At 40.2% G+C, this 18613-nt stretch overlaps 1 protein-coding gene across 1 annotated transcript in view; it reads right to left on the bottom strand.

Moving 5' to 3' along the window:
- The window catches only part of LOC141902226 (neuropilin and tolloid-like protein 1), a 50954-nt gene extending 38007 nt beyond the window's left edge, over positions 1-12947 (bottom strand). Inside the window, exon 1 of the mRNA XM_074789868.1 lies at positions 12576-12947. Coding sequence (XP_074645969.1) covers positions 12576-12588 — 13 coding nt within the window. The 5' untranslated portion in view covers positions 12589-12947. The remainder of the gene's footprint in view (positions 1-12575) is intronic.
- Between the last annotated feature and the right edge of the window lie 5666 nt (positions 12948-18613).

Here is an 18613-nt window from a genome sequence, read left to right as displayed (position 1 = left end):
AAGACGTACGAGACGGCGATGTATAAATCTCGTTTTTAAATCATTTCGATGTGGATTTCAATCTTATTACGCCGTCTTATGAGTTTAAGTCACGTAGGCTTTTCAGATGAAGGTCACATTCATCCCTTCGTCTGAAGCGGACGTTTCCAGCTTTCGCCGCGATTGTGTGACGTTAACTCTCAAGACACGTCACTCTCACGACAGTGAAAGAGACATCAGGTGTTTGATTACCCGGTAACGTGATAAATAGTAAAACATCTTCGTGTAAATTATGATGACTGAAACAAACATTCCAGTGACACGATAACCGAGCATCGTACAGCTAACACTGGCGTACAACGCTGAATTACCCCCGGTAATAACTGGATCCACATAGTTCTACCGTCATTTCTCGCCGGATTGAGCGAAACTATAAAATCCCTCAGAAATGTAATATGGAGACGAATTTCATTTTCTTTTAGTGTGTCCTTTTTTCAAAGCTTGAGAGGCAAATTTATTTCTAGACTGGATTTAAAAAAATGAGAGGCAAATTTATTACTAGACTGGATTTAATGGTCTACATCCCGATTTTAATGGTCTACAAAATCTTTTCCGTTCGAAAGGTAAAACCTTGCGCAATCTGGCGATATTCATCGAAAAGGTATCACATCGTATACTTCATCGAACCAAATCATCAACTACGCGTTAATTTGCTTAATCTATCATTGAGCGAATTTCGATACACTCCATTCCGCCTTATTGCAATTCATTTTGTATCTAAATATACTTCTTCTTTTACCTTATTGTCACGCGTTACTGTAACTTATACATAGCGCACGAATATTTGAGAAAACTATATATATTGATCTAAGGAAACGGGCGAGTTTTTTCCGTTTCGGCTTATTGTATTTTCTGACCCTGCTTAAAGACTAACAACTAATGCTTTTATGGATTGATAACTGGTTCATAGAAGGGGTTCCGTGTGAGTCGATGTGCACTACGACATCAATTTTGCCATTCCAAAATAACAATCATACACAATAGCGAATTTTGGCGTTCGCTCTGTTATTGAATATACTTCACGATTATCGCGGTTTTCCTCAATTTCAATAAAATTACAATATCGTCTCATTTCAACGCTTATAAATCAACGTTTTTACATCGTTATTTGGTGCTAACTTTTCCCAGTCGATTTCGAAGCGTCTATATAACCGTATACCCTTTGCCACCCGCCGGCGGTATTCAAGACGCAATAGATAACGAAGATGATGATAATCCCCGAGTGCTTGTAAACTGGTCGCGATATCGCGCAGTATCTGCGCTAAACGTCTGTCTCGTGGCAGTATATTTGAATCATTCATTTTGTTGTTTGTTGTCGAGAAAAAATGGTGATGGATTGTTACGCGACATTGTTGACACGCGCGTATAGAAGCCGCGTCTCTTCCAGACGATCCCAGAAAAAAGTATCCGTTGAATATGCACAAGTCAAACGAAATCCCTACAAATATTCGCATGATTGAATGTACAACGGATCCGGTGCAGCGGGTTCACGATTATTGAAAATTAAGAATTTGACTCCTCGTGAATTTCGGACTTATGAAATGGGGCCAGTTGCACCGCCAAGACTAAAATCTAAGACCGGCTAGTCCTGTAGGCAATCTAACGACTGGTTTAAAACCACTTTTTGACTTGTATCAAGACTGTGCAGAGCTGGACCCTGTCAGACCCAGTTCCACAGTCCTCGATTGTTTTAATGACTCGAAACAACCGTGGCACCGAATGACCCGGTGGTCCAGTCCTGCATTCTCGGCGAATGATCCCGAGGTCTTAATCCCAGAAATACTTACACTTACGCGTGCGTGCTTAACCAGAATAAGCCGACGCACATCAAATGGAATCATGATGGAGCCGGATAGGTCCGGGCAAGAACTTACTGAACTTACTGAAGTGACCTGTCTTTACCGTACCTAATGAACTGCGATATTTAAGACCCGTCCTTTTGCAACGCTGATCTAATCTACATATCCATAAACCAGGGCCCCAGTGTATCATGCGGCGAGTCACTCTTAAATGCGTGAGTTTGGTCAGCTTTTGGTGATATTTTGATACATTTCACGACTAAGTAATCGACTGTTTTATTTGTACAGCGGGGCTAGAAGTACTCTTACTCTCTCTCTCTCTCGCGGGGGATACGTTCAATGCATATATATCATGTGTGTATGTACCTGCTGCAATTCTCATGAAGCAAATATTGTCTATTAACAGGTTATTTCTCTACTTCCTGCTGTCGGCGAATCCAGCCGTTCGCAACACTCGTACAAGTGTTCTAAATCTAGATCTCTCGCCGACTAAAAATACCGGATTTAAAGGTCGAAACATAAGACGATGGATGATGATAGCGTCTGCGGCGGCGGCCGACGAAACAGCGCTAAAATAAAACGTCTTAAGATTATCCGCAGGTTCGCTTGTCAAGGTGAATAAGAAACCGAGTTCTTTATTTGAAAAGTGTTTTTCTATCGGAGGTGGCTCGTCTATGGGATAAAGGTTTACTGCTCGTTGTTGTTGTAAGATGCTACAAAATATCTTTGTACGTGCTTTAAATCATTAAATCAGTTTTGAAACGGAAAACTACCTTGAACATCGAAATAAACCCTCGCGAAAAAATCCGTATTAGATGTGCTATTGCGGCTTCGAATGGCTTGAAAGATCTCCAAGATCCTCCCGTAAAACACGGCTGTCTCCTAGCTGTCTCGCGGTAACATCATAAAATTGCCAGCTGATGATTGTATGGATTCTCCAAGAGAACTATTACGACATGTTGACAATACGGTGTTGTCGTAATGGGATTTTTAAGACAATTGTAATAGGTGGGCACTAAGATGCGTAAAGGGCAGAACACAAAAAAGTATCTCGCATGAACGAGGGGGTTGCAATAATTACGGTTGCATATAGTTCTACAAATAGGAAAGTTGGCGAAGACAAACGGTTATATATTTGTATGAAATCCGTGGAGCCTGAGAGAGAATTTTGACCTGATAATGAAAAGAGGATTCCTTTGGTCTATTGTGCCTGGAGTCCCAAATAGGGGCAATTCATTAAGATATTCGCCACTGATATACTGGGATACCCCTCTTTTCTCATTGGTTTTTGTTAATATTGATATTGATATTGGCTTTTCAAAACAAAGGTTTAGTTGGACATGTGGAGCAAAAACGACTTCAAAGTTAAGCTAATGCTGGCCTAACAACCTCAATCACGATAATCCCTGCACAGGAAGAACGCATGAACTTAACTCTTAAATTTCTTATTTCTACCAGGGGCGGTTGACACTTAGCAAAAATCCAATAGACATTAGCTCTCTGGGCTATCTATAATAATTCTCATTTTTCACCATCTAGTTCTGTTAAGGTATAGAACTTTTGGGGGATTGGAGGATTATTTATTTCTTATTTTTTATGGTAGGGGAGGGGGCGGGGTCCACTGGCAACTAGAGACTACCCCTTGAACCACCCCGTTACTATAGTATACACGTGACTTGAGAATTAGGCATTTTTATTGAGAGGTTCACAAATGGATATCCCAAATACCCGTTAGAATTTCCATACGTCGAAAAATACAAAACATCGGGTGTGTACACAACGAACGACGAAACCCGGCGACGCGATCGAAGGATTAGTCGTCAGACGGATTCTTCATTGAATCAAGAATCGACGAGACGTAAGACGACGGATGATACGGAAAAAAAAACATCGTGCCAATATACCGCGGGTATTAATACGCGCGGCGTACGAAATAATCCTTTACAGATCTATCCAATACGAACGGACACACGCTACAGCGTTCTGCGACGTGCGAGCGCTTCGTAATTTTTCCATTTTGCTAAGTGGCTCGTCTCGAGATGTCGCACTGACTACGTCAACACGGCTATTTACTGCGCGGTCTAGTGTGTGTTTGCGAGAGCGCCGGTCCGATGATTTCCGCGTTCTCTATAGAAACCCGCGACGACGTAGTTTTCTATATGATGCGTCCAATTTGCCGCAAATATCAATTACTATTATATAGATTATGATGTAGAAATGCGTATCGATCGGACTGCGGTGGAAATAGATGTCTTTTCATTAGGCCTCTCCCTCCTCTCCCCTCTCTCTTCTCCCCTCCCCTCTCCTTCTCAGGCTCGACTTCACATCACGCGCGGAGTAGCGACGGAGATGCTTTGGGCATTTATTCATTCGACTATTGTATAATTCATTCCTTTCAGAGACCAATTATCGACAATTGTTGGTAATATTTAGCCTTCGATTTATGCGTACATATTATCATATAAACATCTTCTGCGAAAAGAAATTCGCCTGGTATGGTCGGCACCGCAGGGACTTCAGGTCAAGGTCAGAGCGAGCGTAAGACGGGCTCGGCGGGTTCGGGATCAAGGATGACGCCTCAAAAGAGATTAGAAAATATTGCAACCGGACAACCTATCGTTTCGTAGGAAACTGTTCCAGTTGTTATGATTCTATATATTTTTTTAGGAGCCCCGTGTTTCACGTCTGGCGATGATCTGCAGTGAGGGTTCGTGTCCTCAAATTTATTTGTAAAAATCTTTAAATGATAATTTTGTTTTGAATTTGTACATTCAAATTGTGGGTTTTTATCATACGCTCTACCCTCGACGCTTTGCGTGCGGATATTTTTACTTAATGTATATCATTAAAATTTAATGATACACATTTGATGATGTACCACATTTAATGTGGTACAACTGGTAAAGATTGTTAGAAAATAATCGATAATCTTAAAGGTCCATTGCTTACTAATTACCTATCATCAATTATTCAGCCTAGGCTAAATGCTTTTGTATTCTCGACGCTGTAGTGGTAGCGCATGCTATCCAACAAAAAGCCAAGTTCTTACTAACAATTACTCATACTGGCAATTTCACATTCTTTAATATTTTGAATACAGTAAAAGTCGTTTATGACTAGTGAAAAACGTGGCGATATAACGAATTTGGCGTTATAAAGAATTGTAGTCCCAAAGAATTCGAGTATAAGATTGGTAAAAATTGTTCTTTGCAAAATGTCTTTGTTTAAGTGAGAAGTGGCTCCAAAAAGGATTGCGTAATCTCGGACATTGACTGTAATTAGAATTTGACAGTTTGAGGCTGCGAAATATTGACGAGAGGCCTGCATCAGATATAAAATCCCACACTAATAACAAAAAAGAGTTCGAAATGTTTCTTTAATATGTAATATCTATTCGACGAAATATCAATGAAGATGACTTCTAGGATATATAGACGAAACATCGACTACGTAAATATCCGCTCAAGGAAATATTTTGTTTTTGTTTTTAGTGGGATTCTATATCGTCTTTACAACACGGGCGGAGTCCATGGTTAGGCCTGCACCCTAGCCGATTACTTTTATGAAATATCTAAGGTTACAAGTAAATTAGAGGGCCAAGATGGTAACGCAGTATTATCTAAATTAGGTATAAGTCATATTCCATATTGTGCCAAACCCTATTTCCTCAAATAGATGTTGAGTATAATTAATTCCCTAGAGAAATATCCAATTTTAATCAAACAGTTCAAAGCCAGTTCGTGTTGTAGTGTCAAGATTTCTAATGAGTCTTGGAAGAATTATTCCGGGGGCGCGTATAAAACTCCCTAACGTCGCCGCGACCTGCCTTAACCCTCACTCTTGGTGGTGCACTCCTCTGGGACACTCGAGCACTGCGTAATCCTTTCGTTAATTGTGTTAGAACAACATTCAGAAGAGAATGGAGAAAAAATAAAATTAATTTATTCGGTCAACATCTGGGCACTTGATCGCGCAGTGAGGATATTGCGTGCGCGTAATTATTCAGGTGAATCGATCTAACGAAATATCCGAACGAATGTCGCGTGCAAGAGCGATATTCATATTTCGATCTACCGTTTAGACTTTTCTTCGCTCTGAACTGTACTCCAAAATCTCAGAAATTGTTAAATGAAGTTAGAAGATACGGTTCCGTAAAGTAGAGACTTAAGTCCAATAGGGTCTAAAATCTTAAGTTGTTGGATTGACCATAGAACAAAACTGAGCTTAGGCCGCCGGTCTTAAGCTTTTAGATTGGCATAACGTAACTAAGATAAGACTGGTCTTAAGTCATGACTATGAAACCGACCCCAGAAGCCTCGCATTCACGCCCTGTTCATACCTACAAATTACGGAACGTTACTTGAATATACTTAAGATTTTCCTGGACGAATATGCACGGTTCTGCGCAAGAGGATGTCTACTCAATACCATTGTTGATGCAGTTGAATTTTCGCAAAGCAATGAATTAAGGAGTTACGATTTATTATTCGAAATGGCATCTTTTCCCTTTCCAGTAAGCTTTTAGTTCCCGAAGGTATAACAAAACCGGCCATGCATAATCATGTTTCTGTACGTTCAACCGCCGTGCTGTGCATGTCATAGGCCATTAAAACGAGTGGTTAATGGAAGCCAAAAGGGATTTCATTCCTTGTTTCATTTGGATAACTAATACATCTCAGGGTTTAGGATTCGACGAAATCGGACACCGGCTTTCATTACTTAATAATTCGAGAATTTGCTATGCGCAGATAGTGCTGAAACCGAAATTTGCATAATAAATGAAAATAAATCAAAGTAATGAAAAAGTGGATTTTCTTTGTTCCGACGATAGATACTTCTCATCGCTGTTGGCTATACACGAATTCCTATGCATTATTCAAATCGCGTTCGTCGTCGAAATGGAGAGAAAAAAAAGGCGGCACCGATAGCTGTGGAAAATCCGGATAAAAATACTATTCGACGCGTAACGAGATTTACCACGACGATTCGCGTCGGTATAGTGAAGTGACAGGTTCTTTAATAACTTCCTGCCGTTAACCTCTCGACCGACCGTTCGTTCGGCTGTAGATTGTACAGTTCTCTACACTTATGTCTACACCTTTTCTTCGTGTGACCATAAACACCATTCCGAGATCTCTCAGAAGAATGATCGTGCGCTCGAGGTTGTTTGGAAACTTTGCTATTTCATTTTATCTCCGCTCATTACGCAACCTGATCAGGGCTGGACACAGGGGTGACATCCGACAGCGCGAACAGAAAAAGGGCACTTCTTCAACACCAATTTCTGCGAGCTGCTGTTATATTGCGATCTATTCCGACGAATGGCGCCATGATCAATTTCAAAAACGCGCCCGATGATATCTCGACGTAACTACAAAGAACACTTTTCCAGCAAAGAAAAAAAAATCAGATATCCTCCATTCCTTCAACGAAACATATACGTTCATACGTTATTTACGTTAACTGTAAACCTCGAATTACTCGGACCTGGCCAACTCCGACTTTTGACCAATCTCGGACAAAAAACGAAAATCATTCTTTCACCTCCAAACGTATTTTCCGTTCACTGAACTCTTAACAACTCTGCATTTTAATCTATTCGACTGGCAAAAATCTCGTGGTCACAAAATATTTCAATATTCTTAGGTATTTCAAAAGTTTCCTGGTGTTGTCAAATTCTCGACAATATTTACCTTGAATAACAGCATTAGCAAGCTACATACATTATCGTAGTTTTGAAAGTTTCCACGAAGAAATATATTTGTGTAAATAAAGTAAACCCAAATATTGTTGAAAAAAGTTTTATCTAACTTAAATCTAAGTTTTATACTCTAGTTTGATGGAAACTGAATTTGGGGGGATTTTTACCTGGAGGGATTTTTTACCTAGGGGGTTACAATTGCTGGGACATTTTTACCCAGTGGGATTTTTTGCGAGGGGGCGATAAATACCTACAATCATTTGAAAAGGCACCTTTATCAGTATGAGCCCGCCATCTGAAAGGTCGATACATCTCCGAATCATTACCGATGATGTTGGATATAGAAAAAATTCCTGCAGCAATAATCTCCTACTCGAGCTACGAGCTAGTTACATTTATGACATTCGCGATGCCGGTTGTCAACGTAGGAACACTTGGTCAGAAAGTGAAGAGCTAAGATGCAATCAAAATGCCTCGTATCTAGTTGAGTTACCTTGGCCAGAAATGAGATCTGTCGTAATCGCTGAATAAGTATTCAACAGTACATTTCCCGTGTTGAGGCCCAGAAATTCTGGTAAAAATTCTTATTTCTTAGATCCGGTTCTACAACGTGGTTCGATCATCTTTGAATTGAACTATTTTGTACCGGAAGTGGTAATCGGTTAGTGTTTTAACTGTAAAGGCTATACTCTGATTGGCCAATAATATACATGTGGTATATGTGGTATTTCAGATGACTGACCAATGATAATTGGATACATAAATCGACACAATCAGGTGTCTTTGCCAGTGGTAAACAAATTAAAAGACTATACTGTAAACTTTTATCCAAATCACGAAGATTCTGAGGAGTTGTTGGTATATAAAATCAAAGAAACTATCTAATTAAGAAACTATCGGTTTACGGACTTCGGTGGTCGTACAGTTTTGGGGGCACTTCTACTTCAGGGTCGTCCAGTCATCGTACGTTTTCTCAAGCCACAAATCTCGCACCCACTCCTTCCCTCCTACGAACTTATTTCTCGACTTCCCAAATGGGACTTTAGGAAAAAGGTGGAGTCCGAACGAAAAAATACATTTGTCGGATAAAGCAGCCACGCAGAATGCTGCAAGCGAGGCGAGGTTAGGAATCTTAAAGAGAGGCATCCAAAAAATCTAATTCCCGAGTGGATAGGCCTAAGTGTCTTTTGAAGATCTTAGTCTCGAAAAATTGTGACGTGAGTAGGAAGGTATAGGGGGTCCTGCCCCCCGAAGCCATCCCTAGATCCACCAGATTTACCATCGCTTCTCTAAAGCTGTTCAAGCCATGCATCCGCATTGAAGGTATTTCAGTGCATTCAATGAGTATACCTAAATTTCTACATTGAACACGTATATACGCAGCGCACAGAAAACTGTACGAGGTTTTGTTGTGGCTTGGAACGCTCGCTTCGCCCGTCGACAGCTGGGACAACTATAAAAAGATAACACACAGCGAGGAACGCGACAAATTTGTGCTGAGAAAATCAATTTCATATCAAACAGACATGGTTGATCACCAGTTACTCGTAAGATTATTATTAGTCGTGGTGCGTATTGATTATCTCTTGCTGTATTGTCGCCTGCTGTGGACGAAACAAAAAGAACCTGATCCAATATCGAAGTTACTATACAGTCACCGCCTGTCGCGCTGAGCCATATTGTCGGCTACATTTTCAAGCGGTGTTGAATTTTTAGCCCAAGCAGTCTGCTGACGCGCTCTCTGTGGATTATGATATCAATATCAAAGGTTTCAGATCTCCCGATGTTGAAGTAACATTTGTAGCGAAAGCTGCATGTTTTTATATCGCTCTCGAATGTCGCGTTGTTGAGAATTTGTGACTATGAATTTTCACACCGCTCGAAACGATAGGGACTGACAAAGTTAGGACGATGCCAAAGTCTTCAATCCATCAAAGGACAGAATTAAACACGCATCACAAATAGTTTTAAGACAAGAGAAAAAAAATGACCCAACGATGCAGGATAGAAGTTGAGAATGGTGGCTAGCAACTGCAAAATCGTTAAAGCATTTAATTTCGAACAGGAAGTTCGATATTGTTCAATCGATTTACGAGTCGGCAAATCTTATTGGCTAGCTTCGTTGAATAGCTCGTACACGGACCAATCAGAGGTTCCGTTACATTTAGAGTAGCCCTCTGTCCTTACTTCCTGTCGAAAATAGGCCCAGCACAGAGGATTTTCTAAAAGATATCTATTTTTTTCATTCAATTTTCGCTGAAATATCTATTCAGACACCAATTGCCAACCGTACATTAAATCAGTGGCGTAACAGTTTTGAAAATACATATACCGGTACACCTGACATGCTGAGCCATTACTTTGGGCCATTCAAATGTGTTTAAAAGCCCCCAGTCGTTTATTCAAGGTCGTGTACTTGTTTACAGTTTGTTAAGAGTCACATTAGAAATTGATCATTCTGATGGTGGTATAATGGACATTTATTACGGAGAAGATATAATGTTTCGAACTCGTCCTACGCTTGCGTATGCCGATACGCAGAGGGGGTTGTAACGTACATAACGTAGGCCTCTAACGTAGGTATTTTATCTTTTCTCAGTTGAATCAGCACGTGCGGAATGGTATATTTCTGAATCCGGATCTCACTCGCCCCCAGGCGAACATCATTCCCGATGGACTCATCATTCTACAGATGTTCGCTAATTAAATAAACTTCTTATATCTACTTAATCGTACACTTTCGCTCACGTATATATATATAAATAGAGAAAGTATTGGGTTTTAGCTACGCGTAAAATAAGGATTTTCCTATCATCTTACAACAATGATTCAGTCGTAAAGACTTTTACCTGAAGAGATGCCAAAGCTCTTTCATTATGAGCCAATTACATTCATTCACAATAGAACAACTGCGTATTAAACAAAATTAGAACTCTTGGTTAAGAACGTCTGAAATTGGGGCTAGTTAAAGTAATGACTACTTTACCTTATGGTAAGTTGTGACTTAAAAGGCCACGATTAATTTTGGCTCGTGGAGTTGGTATCTTGCAAAATCAGTGATGAAATAATTTGATATCCTCGAGCTAAGTATTATGCGGGATGATTAGGAGTATATGAATCGCCACAATTCTAATCAACTATTCGATACCTATTTGCGACCTCAACCGAGGTTCGGTTTTCCGTTTCGTGAATAGGAAAATTAAGCTTCTTCAATTATAAATAAGCCCTAGTAGTCGAACGCAACTAATGAGTTTCGAGTACGAGGAGTTCGATCGTCGGCTAAGAATGGCGGTGATAATTTCAAATGGCCGCCCCGATAATTCTTTTTAGATTGAATACTCAATTATTGCTAGATTTCATTTATCAGCAATCCGGGTGTGTTTCTGCGCGATCGGCGAGCGAGCTGCCGGATGCTAAATTCATTATCGGCGAGCGACAAAGAATTTCAACTACGACGACCGATGTGACTGCGACGTACATGGAGGTCTATTCGCATAATTTGAAGAAGATGCAACATATACACACGATTGTTCATTACTGCTATTGCTAATAGAATCAGTGAGTTACATGTGACTGATTCCGTGATCCAGCACACGCGAGCGCAATCTCATTTCACCTGGTTAATCGAGAGACAGTGTTTGATACTGTCGCCTATACAATACTGATTATTTCTTTATATACTATTATGAACGCTGCGGTTCTGGGGCCGGTTGCGTAGTCATGGCTTAGACTTAAGACCAGTCTAAGACCAACTTAGTTCTATAGCCAATCTAACAACTTAAGACTGGTCTTAAGATTTAAGACCACTTTTTGACCCCTGAAGATTATCCTGTCAGAAGATTATCCTGTCCCACTCTCCTTTTCGACCCTATACGCTCCGTATTCCTTGCGAACCCGTTTTGTCCTATCTCCTCTTTCCCCGTCTCTCATTCCCCTGTCTTTCCTTTTTGCTCGCTGATTCATTTTTTTTCGGAATTCCAAACGCTATATTTACGATATGTCAATCAATGCTTGTTATTATGTCGTTTTACCTTTTTTCCATTCAGTTTTTCTCGTTCTAAACATTTTCTTTCTATTCCTGAGATCTTGTATAAGCAAATCATTGCGTCAAGCAGTCCTTCATCTAACATTTTTACATCACTCTCAGGATTGTTTATGATATAATCTTGTTTATTCATCAATTTTGTGAAAATGTATACGGAAACAGAATCCTATCCGATCGCATTCCTCTTAAATCTAAACTGATGTTCCCTCTGCCCGTTTACCAAAACCTCGCAATAACGAATCGAGCCGTGATATTGAAAATATTGCGTCGAACGGAGGAAATAAAGAAAATTCGGAAAAAATAGGGCAACCGTATCAATGTGTTCAATTTCAACAACGACTAGTTTTAGTTTACAACCAACAAATAATGACGATTAGATTCAATTCGAGCATTCATCATCGCCCAGATGGCTGCAATCTAAAATTTATTAGCTAACATTTAAGCGCGCACAGTTAATCCTCGGAACTATTCATATTTAGAATAGCTGATTAATGCTAGCTTCGAAGCCGTATGGATCTATCACTGCAGTGTACATTTGAATAAACACAGTTTAAAAAGAATTGAAGATGTAATTTCTATGCTTCCAAACTACTGGTATATACGCGTGGTTTTCAAACACGGCCCGATTGAGTGCAGGTTTCAATGGTGGCCTTTAATCATTTGACTGCTCTTAATTTTTCGATCGGCTATACCGAACCAAACTTGACTTAGTGTAAGATGGACGAGATGGACTAGTCTTACGTGTATGCGCAACTTGCCACGATATCGCTTGAACAAAACTTCCGGCAATCCGCCCACAACTGATACAACGCCATATCTAAATGCTGAAAAAGCTTTAACCGGCCTCGGGATTACAAAAACCGGAAGCGATTTCGTAACGACGACACGATTTTTCACACGGGTGACCTTGACCTTCTAAATATTTAATTCTAGCGCGGATTTACAGCGTTTACAAAAATGAGAGTACGTTAGGAGGGGGTAAAATACTTACATTTTGTAGCCATTTGATAACTAAGTTCGTTCGCGCATACATGCACAAACTTTCCGAATACTGAACCGCGCGTCGCGAGCGAATTCAAACCGACGATACAGAACGCCGCGTTACGTCATCGCTAATCCTAATCCTATAATCCGCGTACTTATACCACTTTTTAAGTACGTATATTAGTTAGGCATGTGTTTGGATTCTAGAATATTTGAATGATGAAAACCGTTGAACCCGAACGTCTGCCTGGCCGCTGCTGCCGCTAGCGTATATATTCACCGATGATATTTCACGAAGTGTTGATATTTTGCGGCGAGAGTATTATAACTCACTGTATTAGCGGTATACGCGCACTTTACAAATACATCGATTACCGCTTGATCGCTTTTAACGATTAGAATTGTTTACAATCAAAAACACTCGACGTCAAATCCGAATCCATAATAACAGCCACGCAGACGACCGAGTATCCAGTACGCGCGATATCAAAATGAACTCGCGTTTCTTCAAGTCAAGTCGAGAAATAGCGCAGCCGGTTCTTTAAAATGTACGAATTCACTCAGATATGGCTTTGCCTGCTCGTTTAGCTATTAAACAGCGATGCTATTTATTTTTGCCCGGGTTGTTTCTGTTGCGCGCTATCTCATCGTCTATGCATCTACTGATTGCGTGGTGTTGCGTGAGGATGTCACCTTTTAGCGGTGCCGGATACCGCCACACGTTCTGCTCTCCTCACTCTCTCTCTCCCCTACTCTCTCTCTCTCTCTTTCCCTCTCCGTCTCCGCCGAGTACAGCTGATTCTTACTAATTTGTTTTCAAACCGATCTTTCCCGATCTATCTCGCGTGCATCGTACGCTCGTCACGTGATTCTTATCACCGCCGAGTTGAGTCCCAAATAGGCAATTTCGTTTTACTCGCTATCATCCTGTAGTCCCCGGGTAAATTCCATTACTGCGTCATATACACCGGACACTCGGTACGCGTCGCCTTATTAGGCGCTTGTAACAGAACGGTAACCAGACAAACCGACCTTCCTCAAAAATGTTTACGATATCGATTTAGCTTTTGATTTCGAATTAAAGCCGACGTTGATATAAGAATATAATTCGCTCGATGTCAGAGACGAGTGCGGAGTTCATTGCCTTCTCGCATTCCACCCGCACTTTAGTGCATACGCCAAACGTTCCTTATCGACTGGGCTAATAAAATTGCCGATCCACCAGTTGTTGCGAAGAGTTTAACGACCTATTGATCGAAATCACCGAAGAAATGGTGTTCGTTAGCGAAGGAAGTTAAATGTTTACCGGACGCCTGGCGACTTCACGCTATATATATATATATATATATATAGATATGTGTTATAGGCACGTACGTGTAAACGCATTGATTGCAGCTGGTGCAAATTCTGTTGGAAAAAACCTCACATCGTTGTCAACGGACGAACGAGCTGTGTTCCTTTTTCAGCGGCAATAAACGCAATGTATACATGCATTCTGTTGCTAATTTTATTCCCCGAGTTGTCTGTCGGTGTCGTGCCTTTTCTCCTATAGCCTATATCATTCCTGTCGTTAAATGGTTACCCAGCTGCCGCCTATGCATCGCCGGTTCCTCGCTCCGCTTACCTAGCGCATTTGCAGTAGCACGAAATCGCTCTTATGTAGCAAATTCCACGATAAGTCCGGAAAAAGACGAATCCTGAACTAAATGAATATATCGTATCGAGCAACGTCATCAGCCATATCCCAAATGTTGTTCAATGATAATTCATTCTCTAATTTCTGGATTTATTGATGGATATTGTAACTATAAAGATCGCACGCAAATTATGTGTCTTCTCGACCTAACATAGTTCGTTCCTGACCTTCTATCAACGCCTTCCTTCGTGCTTCGCGCTGAGAGGTTGATCTAAGGGAATTTCGGGGTCCATGCCCTGCCACCCCACTGATTTTGCCCTTTTTGTATAAACCTGCCGATTTGGCACTCTTTTTCGAATGTAATTTCTTTCAGAAGATTTGGCCTTGGCCGCGTCTGTTTCATCCCATAAATGACCTTCCTTATCTTTTGGACCCCATTTTCGATTTATCTAAGTACATCCCTGCAACATCCACCTATGACCCCCCATCATCTCACCTTCTTCCTGCGAGAACGCAACACCCTGTTTTCTATCTGTACCATATTCTCCTCACATCTTAACTCATCATTTTCTTCCTCGTTTTTCCAGTTCAGGTCTGAATGTTTCCGTGTCGCTGCGTTCGTTCAAAGTTTCCGAACTGATATCTTGTACGGATTCTCTCTTTTGTTTTGAAAGGCGCTCATGCAAAAAATTACCCGGTAAAATACAACGTATAAGTGCCAGAAAAAACACGCGTTTGGTTATTCGATCGATGTTTGCAAATATCGAAGTCATCAAGAGTTGCGTCGATTTCCAATTCCGCAATAAAGTGTAGAGATTTTTTCAGAAAATTTCAGTTTTAATTTTCCCTGAAGCGGAAGGAATCTTCATCCCATTGCTATATCTGAATCAGTTCTCCAACCGTTACTCCGACTACCAACTACTACGGGTTGGAATCTGTGCGATAAAGACATGGTTGGATTATATGCCATCTATCGACGCAAGCAACCTGCAATTGAAGCGTTCAACATGACATCGTCGTGTTCGATGCACACGGTAAACGGGATACTTCGAGATAGATGTAGCAATGGTATGTCGTCGACGGAAAATATCACGGTTTGTCGTTAGTATTACCTAACTCCAAAATTCATTAGCCGTTATGGTGAGTGGAAAAATGACTTGAATCTTCAAGATTTTAGAGACATCCATCTTCACATCTCGCATGGAAATAGCTGACAAAAAACAACGTTCACACCTGTATGAAATACGACCTTACTAGATAAACGAAATTCTTAATAAGGTGTTAATTTGAGGCAGGAATGATGTTTTATATATTGATAACTACAATGTGTTACTTAAGGGGTAGCGTTTGATTCGATGTGCACTACGTCATCAATATTGGCGTTTCCAAATATGTAACAGTGACGATTGTGAAAATTGGTGTTTATTTCGTGATTTATCTAATTTCAAAACCCTTATCTTCTATTCAATAAATATTGATGCATTTTTAAAATTTTTAGAATAAGATTATTGTGTAAATCTATGTGCATGCACTACGTGCACAACATACACATCAATATTGGGGCTAGACTGGTCGCCGATCAATTCGATTCACTGTATTGAACCTTGATATTATGTCAACAATATTACAATATTACTATTGGAATAATCCGAGCATTTATAAATTCATAGATTTCATGAACACAACATCCAACAATCTCTTAAAGCGTATTGGAAAATTTCCCCGACAGATGTTTAAGGGACGTAAATTGCTTCTTATGGCTACTTTAATGTAAAAGGTATGTATGTATATTTTGAGATAGAACGCCAGCTGTAAAATCAATGAAAGATTGTCATACATGTATTATAATTACTTTGACGAAATATATAAATAAATAAATAAATATTCAGCAAAAATTATGTTTATAATCTTGTTCATACTATAAGTAAATAAATCATTCATTCAATATGTATATTTTATTTTTCAAGGCGTCGATAAACACTTAAGTTAGTCTTCGTGTTTATGTCTATTTACAAGGTGTTGAAAGAAGGGACGTTGAGACGTGAATCTGAATCGATCAATTTGTGACCAAACCTGAATTTGCAAATGCATGTCATTGAACGAACCGGCTGGCACCGCACCTTTGGAAAAATAATATTCGGATATTGACCAATTCTGATATTTGATAGTGTGACGCTTTCTTCATAAGACTAGTCGCAAATGGAAATCCATGTCAAATATCGCCGGTGATATGAAAAGTGACGCGTTAGACGTCGGTTTTTGACAAGAAAAATTAATCAAATCTTTTCATTTCGTGATCGCGAATAAACAGCAGTGGTCGACTGAGACAGAGCTCTTATGAGTACCGTACGCTCCACTCGCAGCTCGGTGACCGCAGAAAACATTGCAAGGAAAAGAAAGTTTTGCATACGAGCTCGCCGCAGAAGTCCTAATATTCGATAGGGAATGCTCCAGCGAGGCAACATAACGCGTTGTACGAGTTGAATTTTAGTCATGTATTCTTAAATTACAAATATGATATTTTTGAAGGAAAATGTAGAGAAGGCAAAAAATGATAAAGATCGGCTGCGATGGACTCGCAGAACGACAATTAATGTCGATGTAACCGACATTTTTGATAATGATGTAATAATGTTTATTCGCCATATATAAATATATGCAGTGTAAATAATACGTATTACAAACAAGGCAAAATATACATATAGCTATATGCATACATGGCTGGATGCTTGGAAAGCCAAATAGAGGCTATGTCCCATAGAGATCCAAGCACCCTTTTTCCATCGGTAGGCTAGTCACATCCAAATTGTATTTTTTCATTCAGTTTTTATTTTTGGCCAACAAGGACATTGTAAAATCAGCTAAGCCGATCCCATTACGCATCTAAGACTGAGTTAACACTAGCACTTCTAGCGGATTTCCCATTGCCGCAGTAGCATTGCCTGTATCTCCATTAACACGTGCAAAAACTGACTTTGCAGTGGCGCACCTAGCGGATCCCCGCTAGCCAGAGTAGGCATTCATAATGCACGAAGAACTGGCGCCACACTTACGCCTCCAGCGGATCCTCGCCTGCCACAGTAGTATCTCCATTATGCGCGGAAGACTGACTTCCCACTAACGCCACTAGCAGATTATAGATTGCCACAATTTAACCAGATCAACATTTTGTTTGTTATTCCGTTTTACCACGAGGCAGTTTTTCACTTTGAACTTGCATCAAAGTCATGAGAGTCAACAACGTTTGAAGATGCTTCCTGCGCATGCGCTCGTCGACTTCCGCCTCGTTTAGAGTGGCGTATAACTGAATCAACATCAGTGCGCGAGTAAATTCACGAATTTCATCCGAATTTCTGTCCATATTTCAATTAAATTCCGAGACGAATTAAATAAACTGCATGTAAGTGATCTACTGCGTCACCTTTACTCCAGTTCAAATGCAACCCAGAGCTAATGGGTCGCAAATCACAACTCACAAATGAGCTAAAAGAACTAAGTAACGATATCTTACAATGAAAATCCTTTTCACTCTTTGCACGCAGTTGAAAGCAGTAGTTTTCTATGTAACCACAGACTTTCAGAAGTCTGCTATACGTAATTTAGTAACCCCGTAGATAAGAAAAACTCCAGTATCCAGAGTGGTCGATTGCACAACACAGATAACTTGTGAATCCTATGGCATCAACCATAAAACAACATTCTTTCGTCGGAAAACAAGGAAATATCATCATCCGCACAAAACACTCGGTAATTTTTTTTTTAGTGCGAATCCGTTCCGTTGAAATCACAACAACACCGCCTGTTCATCCGCGGTTCTGTCACAAAAAAATACACGCCATCTTATATCACGACAATCAGATTTTCATTGAAGAGCGATAATTCATTAAAAGGGTCGATACTTGATGTGTGATTTAAATGTCATGTACCTAACATTTGAACCAGTTTCTAGAGAACTTTGATTAAGGTCACGACGATTCCAGCGCACAGTAATACAGCATTTCACTCCGTCGATATCTTCAACATATAAAGTTCTAAGAATATCAATCCATTGAAAAGTAAAACTCGTCCGATTGAATATGATTTGCACCAGTTTCTGGAGAAATTATCATAAGATGGCGGCGGCTCCGGTGCAGCAGGATACAGCATTCCAGTTAGTTAAATTTGTCAAATGATTTCTCCAAAGCAAGTTCTAAGCCAGGTAATGATAATACCACACCGAAAATTCCATTTCGTATACTAAGATATGTATGATCGGAGCCGTCCTCTATTGCAGACGATCTCGTCTTGTTCGATAGTTCCACGAAAGAAGCTGAATGCAATAATGTACAACCGTCTATCCGCTCGTAATACTTCTGATATAAATGCGTCAAATAAATACAAGGACGCTCTCGTGATTGGACGATAAATCA

The sequence above is a fragment of the Tubulanus polymorphus genome, chromosome 3, assembly GCF_964204645.1.
Source record: "Tubulanus polymorphus chromosome 3, tnTubPoly1.2, whole genome shotgun sequence".
In the NCBI taxonomy this organism is placed as follows: Eukaryota; Metazoa; Nemertea; class Palaeonemertea; order Tubulaniformes; family Tubulanidae; genus Tubulanus; species Tubulanus polymorphus.
The sequence above is the reverse complement of the archived record's forward strand: the minus strand, read 5'-3'. Positions and strand labels throughout refer to the sequence as shown.